At 50.1% G+C, this 12,240-nt stretch overlaps 4 protein-coding genes across 4 annotated transcripts; 2 read left to right on the top strand and 2 right to left on the bottom strand.

Moving 5' to 3' along the window:
• Positions 1-558: 558 nt before the first annotated feature.
• Positions 559-2,147, bottom strand: BDV17DRAFT_162679 (uncharacterized protein). Its single transcript, XM_073754688.1, has one exon. It carries the CDS (start codon positions 2,047-2,049, stop codon positions 655-657), a length of 1,395 nt encoding a protein of 464 aa, XP_073612941.1. The 5' UTR covers positions 2,050-2,147; the 3' UTR covers positions 559-654.
• A 443-nt stretch (positions 2,148-2,590) lies between these two features.
• On the top strand, positions 2,591-4,116 carry BDV17DRAFT_270490 (SCF ubiquitin ligase complex subunit HRT1). The gene is made up of 6 exons (XM_073758693.1): positions 2,591-2,712; positions 2,783-2,998; positions 3,062-3,140; positions 3,191-3,261; positions 3,313-3,772; positions 3,846-4,116. The coding sequence occupies exons 2-5, from the start codon at positions 2,897-2,899 to the stop codon at positions 3,409-3,411; spliced, it is 351 nt and encodes a 116-aa protein (XP_073612940.1). The 5' UTR covers positions 2,591-2,712; positions 2,783-2,896; the 3' UTR covers positions 3,412-3,772; positions 3,846-4,116.
• A 298-nt stretch (positions 4,117-4,414) lies between these two features.
• BDV17DRAFT_162640 (homoserine kinase) lies at positions 4,415-5,869 on the bottom strand. The gene is made up of 3 exons (XM_073754687.1): positions 5,331-5,869; positions 4,970-5,268; positions 4,415-4,915 (listed from the first exon to the last, which is right to left on the bottom strand). The coding sequence occupies exons 1-3, from the start codon at positions 5,755-5,757 to the stop codon at positions 4,574-4,576; spliced, it is 1,068 nt and encodes a 355-aa protein (XP_073612939.1). The 5' UTR covers positions 5,758-5,869; the 3' UTR covers positions 4,415-4,573.
• Positions 5,870-7,440: 1,571 nt separating this feature from the next.
• On the top strand, positions 7,441-12,225 carry BDV17DRAFT_283551 (magnesium transporter CorA family protein; the record flags this gene model as incomplete). Its single annotated transcript, XM_073760378.1, has 5 exons — positions 7,441-8,834; positions 8,918-9,447; positions 10,201-11,166; positions 11,228-11,744; positions 12,204-12,225. The coding sequence occupies 5 exons, from the start codon at positions 7,441-7,443 to the stop codon at positions 12,223-12,225; spliced, it is 3,429 nt and encodes a 1,142-aa protein (XP_073612938.1).
• Between the last annotated feature and the right edge of the window lie 15 nt (positions 12,226-12,240).

Below are 12,240 nucleotides of genomic sequence, written 5' to 3'. Positions count from 1 at the left end.
CAAGAGATAGAAGGAAACAAAAAACAACACGCAAAACAGGGAGACTGCCACTGCGACTGCCGCACGGGAATTCAGCGCAGTAACAAATGACTCTGCCTAAGCACCACAGGGTTGACAAGGGAGAAAATACATGAGTGGCGTCAGGAAAGATGGTGAAGGAGGGTAAGAATAAAAGCAAGCGAAGCTAGAAACTCCGCGGAGGGTCGTGATCGTGTAGGAAAAGGGACTCGATGCCAACCCCAGCAGAAGCATGCTCTTGAAACAGCGCTCGAAAACATAACCAGACTCCAGGCCTGATGCAACCATGGGTATACATGCATTTCCTGTATTGACGAACGATCAACCTCATCAATCACAAAACCAACCGTTATTAAGCATGAACCATACCGAAACACCAAAACCCTGCCACAAAGACACTGACGAATCTAGCTGCTGGAGCAAGTGGCAAGGAAGAAAGAGCATCGAGACCCTTGACGTACCAATGCAGAAAATCCAGATAAAATGGCAGATTGTTGAAATTGTGATATCTCAGAGGGTGTGTAAGCGAGAGGAAGGATGTCTGCTCATTGTGATTATGATCAGTATGAGATATCGTGTAAGGGTCGCGCAGTAAGGTTTGACCCGTGCCCAAGTGAGCTAGAAGCGTTGAGAGCGTTATGCAAGTGAGCTCTGAATACCACCAGGAGGAATGCTCGTATTCACATCGAGCTTCAGTATGCGACGTAGATCATCCTCCATCTTCTTCGTGTCGACGGGAGGCAACTTCTGGGAGACGGGAGATTTATATGTAATTTGAGAGTGATAATTCGGGCTTTGATGACTACCCACAAACTTCGAAGGAGAAAAATCCCGAGATGGTGAGCCGTATGCTTGTCTCGGGGTGTGGGGTGCATTTCCAGGGTTGGAAGAGAGGACACCATTTCCCCAAGTAGGATCTTGCGCTTGATGACGTTGTGGGGAACTAAAGTGTGTGTGGTGAGATTCTCGACGCGGTGCATATGGAAATTGAGAGGTATTCCTGCCTGGCGGATCCCACTGAAATTTCATGACCGGCGGGCCTGAACTAGTTCTCATAGGAGTCGCGAAATGCGGCGGTACCATTGGACTGAGCACTGGCCGGTCGTGCTTCTGGTTGAATTGATCATGGCTTGCTTGAGATATCGAAGACGGCCGCTGGGGACGAGGATTGAGCAGCAAAGTCTTCAAAGCTTCTGTTTTGGCCTTACGCTGATCCTCATCAAGATCTTGCAAAGCTGGAGAAGGAGAGCTAGCTGATCGTAAAGCATTCATGCGATCTCTGTAAGATGGCGCAAATGAAGGCCCAATCTCGGATTGATACATGTCAGGTGCCTCCATCTCCATAGGAAACATTCTGGTAGTATCGTTGTTGTACTTCCGGTGTGGAATTGCCTTGGAATCGGTCTGCGGTGAACGAGCTCGAGGACTTGGTTCGGGGCTTTGCAATGACTGGGACTTTCTGGCCTCGACTGCAGCTTTGAAAAGAAAATCAAGAGGTGTCGACTCGCGCTCTTCCTGTTGTGGGACAAACGGGCGCGATTTGGGCTTTGAAGGCGTATTCTCAATATCGCCATCTGCCTCAAAACAGTCACTGTCCTGTTCTAGCGTAGGTGCGAGATCGGACTCGGGGAATGACTTCGAGAAGAAGCTTGGGATCGGTAGAGCTGAGGGCGCAGGTGATGCGTGAAAGGTCGGACCGGCATAATGCGTATCTTTCATGTGAGGTGTGGTGATATTGTTACTGGGGTGCGAGGACGTATGACGATGGTTGGGCTTGCCGGTGCTGGTGGGAGACGTTCTAGTCCCATCGCGCGGCTTCTTCGCAGATCGATTTCCCTTCTTTTTGGATAAAGGAATAGTGCCCGATGAATCAGTCGGCGCTTCTCGAGGACTTACGGCCCCTGGTGGCGATGAGGGAGGTGTCGCCAGTGTCGAAGCATTTTGGGCGGACGGTGTTGTAGTTTTCTTCTGATTGCGACGATTATTGCGGGGGCCCCGCGGCGTCAAGGGCGTGGCAGATGGGGTCGACATAGCGACAGGTCGGCTTAATAAATAAACAGCCTTGTTTCAAAATAGGTGACGCTGCAAGAAAAAGAACTCCGTAGCAAGGGACAACAATAAGGATAGCAGCGACGCAAGAAGCAATAGATAGGAAAAGCTTCCCGGCAGCCTGTACCGAGGAATAATTCAACGCTGAATTACTACCAAGAGTTACCGAACGCAGATAATGGTCGTGATGATAACGGCTAATCCGGTCGAAGGAAGGCGGCTTAATCTAATAAACGATGAAGGGTCGAAGAAAGCAGCTAGTCGAAGCTGGTCGAGACAGTCGCGTCTAGAATAGGGTGAATGAGCAAAAGAAGAAATAGGTAGTGGGATCTGAGACATTATTGTATGGTGGTCGACATTGAGAATGGCTCGTTCGAGGTGAAGTCAGAAGGAATCGAAATGAAGCCTTTCGCACCTCAGAGGCTGGGTTGATGAATCGGGCGGGGATCGGGCCATGACTAAGGGCCTGACCGCCCCACGCCACCGTCACTCCAAGGCTGAAAGCTGTCACGACTCAAGTCACGGATCCGACGGAGCAAGGTTGCAAACCCATCAAACAAAGCCACCAGGTACCTGGTCGTTGTTAGAGGCCTTTATGAGAGCCTAGCTTTGTCTCTTTCCACAACACCACAAAGCCCTGAGAAGGTATGAAGCTGACCCTTGATCTTCGATGTATTTTGTTGCTCCAAGAAAGTCAACTAACCCGTATCGATAGCTCTCTCGCCCCGGCTTGAATTTCCGACTCCGATACAGAACTACGTAATCCGCCTCATTCAGCCCCTCATTCTCCGCCTCAAGCTTCTCGATATTACCAAAGTACGTACACACAATGGCCGACGTGGAAATGAAGGAGGCTTCGTCCTCTAAACCGAAGGCCGTGTCCAAGGCCGAAGGAGGCAGTGACGGAAAGAAGAAATTCGAAGTCAAGAAGGTACTCGCCATGGCGCATATACCACCATTAGTTTGATGACATTGCTAATTCAGTTACTCTTAGTGGAACGCCGTCGCTCTGTGGGCGTGGGATATCGTCGTCGATAACTGTGCTATTTGCCGGAACCACATTATGGATCTATGTATGACATCTCACGTTTGCCTGTGTTGTTCAGAGCTAATACATCAGCAGGCATCGAGTGTCAAGCAAACCAAGGCTCATCTACTACGGAGGAGTGCACTGTCGCCTGGGGAATCTGCAACGTAAGTGCTGTTTACTGCAATTCAAACTGGGCGGCACTGACAATAGATTAGCACGCATTTCATTTCCACTGCATCTCCCGCTGGCTGAAGACTCGTCAAGTCTGCCCCCTCGATAACAAGGACTGGGAATTCCAGAAATACGGACGGTAAAAAGTTTGTCTTGTGGATGGGAGACGGAGTGGTCAGCTGTGCAGCTGAATTATGAATGTACTTGGGCGGCGTTTACGGTTTCTTTTCTTTGCAGCTTATGAGTCATTTGGCATGTACACGACAATGAAAACAAGTTGTTAAATCTCAACTGAGATGAAACCCATTTGAATCTCACGCAACTTTGACCCCATCTACCACAAGTCCTTGGCCCCCAGCTAACGGAACCAGCCACTTCTCGGGGTTCTTATTGTAGAAAGGCCACGGTGGGATGACAACGAGTCCTGTCAGAAGCGTACCGGCCACTCCGGTCCAGAGCGATAGATAGATATCCTGAGCTATGTACCCGGCCAAAAAGGCAACAACCTTGAAGCGCCAATGGCAGTCAGCAAGACGCATAACAAGAAGAAAGAAGGAATAGGGGGAAGCTGAAACTCACACCCGAGATTATCAACAGCGCTGTAGACAGGATCTCCGTAACTTGCTGGCCGTGGAAGTCCTGCTCAGAAAGAAGTGGCCAAGTTAGCGCTGAGCGATTTGATCGGCACGATAGTGAAGGTTGCTGAAACGATGGTCGCTACTCACGATTTGGCCCTCAAAGGCATCTTGGATTGGAGCCAAAATATCATCCATGATGAAATGATTATATTCAGTCAGGGAACTGCAAAAATTTGTAGAAGCAGTCAGAGTGGTGTGAATGACCGCGGCTCACTCCTTGCGACTTGGCCAGATTCACGATAGCTAGCCTTATCGAGGCGGAGTTTGGCCTTGGCATTTATCGCCTCCGTATCGATAACAACTTGACGAGCACATGCAAGGCTACCTTGTAGGACATCATTCGATGTTCGACGAGTGAGATGTGTTGTATCCTTTCCTAGCTATCATTCTCATTTAATCTCATGTTTTTGGAGCGTCATCACCGCATATGTGCCTAAAACTATACCGGCTGTCTCTTATGAAATCTCAAACTGGCCATGGACATGGATTTCATGACTTTTGGGTAGATGTATATACAGATCAGTCAAATGAATTTCCCATCCCGATTATCTACCGAGCTTCTCTCTTGGTGAAAAAGACCATGGGATAATAATGAGAGAATCTAAGAATAGCCTCTATATGATGGATGAATCATTGCAAGAAAGAATGGCGCATAATGCATGCAAGCTCAGTACTGCACCAAGGTGCCATCTTGGGCAGGTTCAAGGAGTTTCCACTGGCAAGCGATATCCTGAGATGTGAAACGAGAGATGATGAGTTCGGCGATCTCGGAGAATCTGTCAGTGGCCAAGGCTAGAATAGTTGGTCCGGCTCCAGACAAGCAGATTCCGAGAAGTCCAGGTTGCGTGCTCGGAGTCATCGATTGAAGGATCTCAGTAAGACCGGGGATAAGTGTCTGGCGGTAAGGCTGGTGAACCTTATCCTGCATAGCGAGATATATCATGTCTGGGTCGGGAGGGGAGGAACCTAGGGCTGCTGGGAGTAAGGCAGCGCGCTGCAGGTTGAAGACCTGGGAGAGTGAGATGTTAGATATGGATAGTTGAGAGGGTGGGCGTCGACATACTACATCGGCTCTTGAATAGCTAGTAGGTAGGACATTACGGGCATTGGCAGTAGGGACAACGAAGTCGGGGATGATGGCGATTGCCTTGATCTCCTTGGCCCATTGAAACTTCCTGTAATGGCCGATTCCAAGAGGCGGCTCCGGTGGTCGTCGGCCAGTGTCAATACCACCAGCCGGAGCTGGAAGCACCTCACTGAGAGGGATCTCCTTGCGTGCTACATCCTCGGGCTTAAGCTCGTTGAGGTAAGTCCCGACGAATCCTCCAAATAGCGAGGCAGCAACGTTATCCGGGTGTCGTTCTGTCGGTGAGTTAGCCCGCTGCAGCGTTGTCAGGCTTCGATGCATATGAGGCATAGCTCACCAATCATTAAACAGTAATCAAGCAGTCGTTCTTTGCTCAAACCAAGCCCGCCGACTTCATTCCCCAGCACGACACCCGCAACCACTGCGGTCCCCGACGAACCCAGACCCCGGCTCAACGGGATGGGGTTTACAATATGGACCCGGGTCTCGGCAGGGAATTCTCTTTGGTCGTGGCACCTCAGCACGTATAAAGCTACGCGCGTGATCAAGTTAACCTCAGGGTCCAGACTGATCTTTTCCGTGCTGTTGCTCTGGTCGTCATATGTGATGACACAGTTCAATGGCTCCTGCGACGAGGCCTTGGAAGTATCAATGGTCACATGCAGATCGAGGTACAGAGATAATGCCAAACCGATGACATCGAACCCAGGGCCGATGTTCGCAGACGAGCAGGGTGTCCGGATAACGAACGATTTTGAAGACATTGCGGGGAAGCAGTTGCAAGAAGAGGGGTGCGGGATGAAGTGCAAAATACAAGAAAAGGTGCCAATTGCTGGACCTGTTATTCTCTGGGACGGGTGAATGCCTCTGCAGTGGTAATCCGTTTCCCTAACGCAATATCTCAAAAGCTCCGACGTGACTATTTCGCTATGACTTGAGTAGATATTTGATCGTGAGCTGTGACTACTCTGGACTTGGCACACCGAGGAATGTCAAAAAAAATTCGGAACCAGGCCGACTTCGGGGCGCCGACTCTGCAATTTGCAAAAGTCTGGATCTTAAAGCCAAGCATTTCTGCATTGAAAAACTAGATCCATCAGCTGTCCGTCTTACCGGCAGCATCCTCCCAATCAGAGCAGCAGCAATTCTCATTGCGCTGGACTGTGCGCAGCCTTAAGGCTTCGGAATCTGTGCCTACAACATAGCATCTGCAACTCGTAGTCCGTAGGGAATCTCCGTGGTTCTAACCGCAATACACGTACCTTAGTTCTTTTGGTAGTGCCTGAGATGTTCCCGCGTGTGCATTCTGCTTGGCAAGTTGGCAGGCAAGTTGCCATTCATGATGATAACAAACATCACAAAAGAAAAACAAAATTATGCATCCCATCAGATGGGTCATCATGGCTGAAAAAAGACAGGATTCTTTATGACAGTGGGCACCGAGTCAAACCGCCATCCGGCCGTCTCGGAGGCTCTCACGTTTGCTAGCTCCAGACTCTTTAATCCCTCAATGCGGAAATCTCTGCTAGTGCCCGCCCGGCGCCCGCTCCTTTGGCCTTTTCCTTCGCTTTCTCTGCATATATCTTCCTTTCGACACCCATACTTCCAGACTCCGTCTTTCGAGTCTGTTTCTTTCTTCTTTTCTCTCTCTCTCTCTTCTTCTCCTTCTTCTTCATCATCAATTTTTTCTAATAACCAACTCTTCGTGAGTTAATTTCAAGTGCGACTTTCCTAGCTGTCAGGGTCGTGGCAATTTGCTTTGTCCAGTAAACCCCCTACTAGCTGAATCCTGCATCATATCACGGAGTCCACGGGTAACCTTGGTCTTTTCTGCCAAAGTTCTCCCCAGCCGTGAGCACTACCCCCTATATTCATTCCAGCGGATCCTCAGCCAGTCCTGAAATTCAGTCATCGGACTGGTCGATACTTTTCGTAACCGATTTCATTCTATCAAGCCACCCACCAGTTACGTCAAGCGACCAACTCTGCGGTGAACTGATCACAGAATACGCTACGAGGAGTTTTTTTTCGACAAATCCCTCCCCGCTGCAACCACGGAGCGCCAGCGCTCCTTTTCGCCTTACTCAGTCAAGTTGGCGGTCCTTCGCTACTCTCAGTCCTCATTCTTGCACCCTCTCCTGGGCCCCAAGTTCAGGGTCTTCTGCGGGGGAGACACCAGACCCCCCTAACTAGGCGCATACACCTTGAATCTGGCAAACGAACGCGCATCGGTAATGCCAGGCCCTTGCGAGGGGTCTGGCTAATGGATGGAGGAGCAACTATTCCGGGATTAGTTCACCCATCTTACTGTCACTTGTGATTGGATACGATACATATACTGGCGACTGACGACAACAACGACAAATTGTGGCTACTGCGCAGGTAGCAGCAGCTTCCTCTACTACTTAACTCCCCCCTCGCGATACTAAAGCGCGAATCTTGCCAAAATGTCCGAGTCTGCAAAATCCGAGAAGTACATGGACCTCACCAGGTTCAGCACACCCGTGCCTGAATTGGACGATCATCGGTTCCATATGGACAGCCAGCCTCGGATCGAAGCGAACCCCGATTTGGCACTCAGCCGCCAGAATACAGCTCAACAAGGAATTACCGAGGTGCCTCAGCGCCCTGACCTTCTACAAATTCAAGATGCCTATAGAGATTCCGGGCCGTTTTCGCGGGATTTTGAACAAGCGATATTGGACGATGATCGGTCTGCGAATGATTTGAATGTCCCAGGACGCCGCATTTCGGTCGATCCCACAGGGAATGCGCGTCATGGCCGGACGTACAGCCGTACGCACCAGGATGTTGGAAACAGGTCGCGCAAGAGTTCTGTTTCGGCCAGGTCATCATCACCTCCCAACTCCGTCGATGCATTCGCAGATCCTCGTCGCCGGGAGCGCGCAAATACACTGGAAAGTCACGGAGCCCCAGATCTGGAAGCCATCCTCCAGCGCACAGTTTCTGGTGGTACCAGACGGCCGACTTTCAGCAACGCCAGTATTATCCGGCCCCAGCCAGGTGACATTCAGCTAGACTCTACCGAGGATACATGTGTTCCGCCATTCGAGGAACCTGGAAGGATTCCAGTCATTGATTACGAGGAACTGGAGGAATTTGTAGCCTTGAACCAAAAGGCGAAGTCTACAGTCAGCCGACGCAAGCATAGTCTGAGTTCGCAAAACAGGTACTCGCGAGTCTTCCATGATCTTCGCCCAGGCGCCGGAGATGCTAGCGAGGTTGATGAGAAGCGCTCCTCGACGGCTGAGGTTTCCATTGACTATTCGATGCAGCCCAAGTTCGACGAAAAAATCTTCGACAAGGCCAACGACAGAGGGCTGCTGGACAAGTTAAAGAATGAAAATGAGCCGACTCGCTGGGGTTTCTTCTCCTCAGAATCACAAAGCACTGTACATGCGGCGGAGCTAGGAGATCTTGTCTTACCCGGGGACACATTTAGAGATCTCTTCCAACTCGGACCTGACGGCGGTGTCTGGTGGCTCGACGTCCTAAACCCATCCGAGGCCGAAGTAAGCGCTCTGTCAAGGGCATTTTCCATTCACCCTTTGACGACAGAAGATATTTTGACCCAAGAATCGCGCGAAAAAGTCGAACTTTTCAAGCAGTACTACTTTGTTTGTTTCCGAACATTCTACCAAATTGACAAGGATGATCAACGATTTATGGAGCCTGTCAACTTCTATATGGTTGTCTTTCGCGATGGTGTTTTATCATTCTCATTTACTGAGAACCCTCACGCTGCCAATGTCCGGCGGAGAATTGGAAAGCTTCGCGACTATGTATCGCTCAGCAGCGATTGGATCTGTTATGCAATGATGTAAGCTACCCCTCCTGGTGGTTTTCCCTTCAACGATGTGAAAATTGTTACTGACGTTTATTTAGCGATGACATTGTTGACAGCTTTGGCCCCGCTATTCGGGAAATTGAAGTTGAGACTGAAGCAATCGAAGACCTTGTGTTCATTGCGCGTATGGAAGACTTTGAATCGTTCTTGCCACGCATCGGTAATTTGCGGAAGAAGGTCATGAGCTTGATGCGTCTCTTGGGTGGTAAAGCTGACGTTATCCGCGGCTTCTCGAAGCGATGCAACGAGCAATACTCAGTGACACCTCGCGGTGACATTGGACTCTACTTGGGTGATATTCAGGATCACGTTGTCACCATGATGTCCAACCTGGCGCATTTCGAAAAGATGCTCAGTCGATCTCATACTAATTACCTTGCTCAGTTGAACGTGACGAACCTGGTCCTGGGAAACCATGCTAACAAGGTCTTGAGCAAGGTAACACTCATTGCTACGATACTCGTCCCAATGAACCTCATCTGCGGTTTGTTCGGCATGAATGTTCATGTGCCTGGACAAGATGTGCCCGGGTACGGATGGTTTTTTGGTATTGTCGGAGTTCTCGCTGCAGTTGTTGTTATCAGCGGTTTAGCTGCTCGGTTCTATAAGCTTGTATGAGACAAGCTCCCCGGGGAAAAAAGCGCATTGGCTATGTTGATTGGTATATACGTTCAATTCTTGTGTTTATATTCTGGCCATTGATCTTATGTCTTTGTGTCTGTATCCAATAATGAAGTTTGGATCTGTTGATGCTCCCCCACTGCTCTTGTAATTCCGGTACTAGCTCAGTACAAAGCTGCTATATTTAGGGCGATTCCGGGTGTGGCGGTGCAGCATTACGGAGCCTTAACTCCGTCCAGATTGCTCCGTAGTGTGGCTGGCCAGGCAGAAAAGAATCCAGTGCGACACTATGCATGAATTCTCCAATTGTTCAACATTCAAGATGAACTTATCCTATCCAACGGTAAACTGATCATCGGTACTGCTATACTACCCATTCAACAAACCTAAGCCGAAACCACTCAGATTCCGCGTATGACTTGGTCTCGCTCGCATCCATTTCCGCCCTCACGAATCGGTGCTCCGCCGTGAGAGGGAATCGTCGCTGCCCTTCAGCCATTATTTCATGACTCCTAGATGTCTCCGATAGCCCAAGGCTGGACCGGAGCATCTAGACCTTCCATGCGACGAACAACCGCACACCCACGATATCGCTACGGTGCGACAGAGCGGCTCACTATCCTCCTCCTCGCCGTTCTCACTGTTATTGGTTCCGCGAAAGCTACCGATTCGGATGTCACGCTGCCGGAAAATGGACACGGCCGGTTGATTGCGAAAGACGATACTCCTTCGGGGTTTTCTTATCTCCTCGGCTCTTTCAACGGCCTGGTTACAGATAATGTGGGAGAAGGACCGGGTGAAACGCGGGGTTTGGATATCGTCACCCGGGCCACGACCCTCAGGAACAACCGCTTTGAGACAGGGGAGATAAGCCTGGGTGCGACAGGCCAGACCTTTTCTTTTTCACCGGATTCTACGGCGAGTGATAGCGGCAACGACACCTCGAAACGCACAAACCCCACGGTCTACTTATCCTTCACTATCTGCTCGGGGCCCATTGTCAATGAGTCGGCTTTGAACACTGCTTCAGAGCTGCCTCAGCCGGCTGTATATGTTTCGACTTCCGACCGGGAACCAGGACCGGGCAAGGACAACAGTGACCAAACCGTTCATAACTCTACCGAGGGCTACATGAGCGCGACGGTGACTACTAACTCGGGCAGTGTCTACATTACTGTAGTTCCTCCATCGGAAGGCGGGAATTTCACCGGATCCTACAGGTATCAACTGGCGGCGTCCACGGATGGCTTTTTCCACGATGTCGATGACCACTCTACTTTCTTAGATCATCTTGACTCAGGCTCGGAAACTGCGCTTCTCACCACTGTATATCCTGCCGGTGAGACTCTTACTGAGGATTGGAAGAAAAAATGGCGGAATAATACGGCAGTGTACAACATCTTTGTCAACAACGCCAACGACACTGCTGTATCTGGCTTATCACGATCCTTCTGTGCCCTTGAGGAACATTCCCAAGCTGGCAAGGACCTCAATGTCCAAACGAGCATGGCCAGGCGCAAACATTTAGACAACGGACTTCAAGAGCAGTTTTACGTCTCTGGACTCAACCGCAGCTCGACTTATATGGCCATTCTAGGTCTGGCAAACTCTACCGATTCTAGAAATGGGAACGTCGGCGGAGGGGGAAAGGTTTGGAAGGCAAAAAGCTTCCCCACAAAGTCAGGTAGATACCACCTTTCCAAAATTCCAACCCCATCCTATCATCAACAGCTAAGAACAAACAGATGGGAACTGCGACATAATCTTCGGCCTAGACTTCTGCTCCGAAACCGCCTACGCTGTTCCCTCCCACCCATCCCTCAACATGACCACCCTCCGCGAAAAATACGACACCTACGCCGCAGACCTCTATAGAAACTTCAGCTATTCCCTCCAACAAGTCCAATGCAACACTTCCAATGAAACCATCTTCTCCATGGCGACCAGCTGCGCCCATTGCGCAGACGCTTACAAGACTTGGCTCTGCAACGTCACAATCCCCCAATGCGCCGACTACTCCAGCACATCCAACCTTTCCGCCGTGATGGTCCGCAACGCCGGGCAGGCCTTCCCCAATGGCACGAAAATCAACAATTCCACCCTCCGCAATAGTCCCCTTACGGGTAAGCCCAGGAACTCCGGGCTCATTGACAAGGAGATCAACCCCGGGCCTTATAAGGAGATTCTTCCCCGAGTCAACGTGTGTCATGAACTCGTCAAGAAATGTCCCATGAGTTTGGGCTTCCAGTGTCCTGATGGGAAGTACCTGCCTTACTCGTATGCCATCAACGCCGGAGAGGCTCTGTATCCGGTGTTGTCTGTTACGGTGACCTCCTCGCTTGTTGCGGTCTTGTTACGGGTGTTCTAAAGCGCTGCGATCACATTCAGAGATGGAAATCATGTCTGTCCTGCTTTTGGCTTCTGCTTCTGGTTTTCATTCTGTCTATATATACCACCCTGCCTTGCCTTGTCTGTACGGGAATATTGAACATCCCTGCGACGTCCTCATATGAATCATACTCACGCTCATGCCCTACTCATCACCCTTCCCATAGTGTTTCAAGATAGATATTGAGATGTCACATATCTAAGATACCTACCACATATTCCCAAAACCCCAAACCACATGCCGGCTATCTTTCAGTGGCTACGATGAACATGGAATAGAATACATTCAACACTGATATTGTAGTAGAATGATCATTAGCTTGATCTTTGTAGAAGAGAAAATCCCTCGATGTGACTGCGACGCCTCCTG

Source organism: Aspergillus undulatus (genome assembly GCF_047715775.1).
Source record: "Aspergillus undulatus strain CBS 261.88 unplaced genomic scaffold BDV17scaffold_46, whole genome shotgun sequence".
Lineage (NCBI taxonomy): Eukaryota > Fungi > Ascomycota > Eurotiomycetes > Eurotiales > Aspergillaceae > Aspergillus > Aspergillus undulatus.
The sequence above is the reverse complement of the archived record's forward strand: the minus strand, read 5'-3'. Positions and strand labels throughout refer to the sequence as shown.

What these genes read in the sequence shown, in the direction of transcription:
- BDV17DRAFT_162679 (XM_073754688.1), bottom strand. Translation starts at nt 2,049, where the DNA reads ATGTCGACCCCATCTGCCACGCCCTTGACGCCGCGGGGCCCCCGCAAT.
- BDV17DRAFT_270490 (XM_073758693.1), top strand. Translation starts at nt 2,897, where the DNA reads ATGGCCGACGTGGAAATGAAGGAGGCTTCGTCCTCTAAACCGAAGGCC. An exon ending in AGAAATTCGAAGTCAAGAAG is followed by an intron (nt 2,999 to 3,061) that starts GTACTCGCCATG and finishes AGTTACTCTTAG; the next exon opens with TGGAACGCCGTCGCTCTGTG. An exon ending in GAACCACATTATGGATCTAT is followed by an intron (nt 3,141 to 3,190) that starts GTATGACATCTC and finishes ATACATCAGCAG; the next exon opens with GCATCGAGTGTCAAGCAAAC.
- BDV17DRAFT_162640 (XM_073754687.1), bottom strand. Translation starts at nt 5,757, where the DNA reads ATGTCTTCAAAATCGTTCGTTATCCGGACACCCTGCTCGTCTGCGAAC. An exon ending in TGATTACTGTTTAATGATTG is followed by an intron (nt 5,269 to 5,330) that starts GTGAGCTATGCC and finishes ACTCACCGACAG; the next exon opens with AACGACACCCGGATAACGTT. An exon ending in GCTATTCAAGAGCCGATGTA is followed by an intron (nt 4,916 to 4,969) that starts GTATGTCGACGC and finishes TCACTCTCCCAG; the next exon opens with GTCTTCAACCTGCAGCGCGC.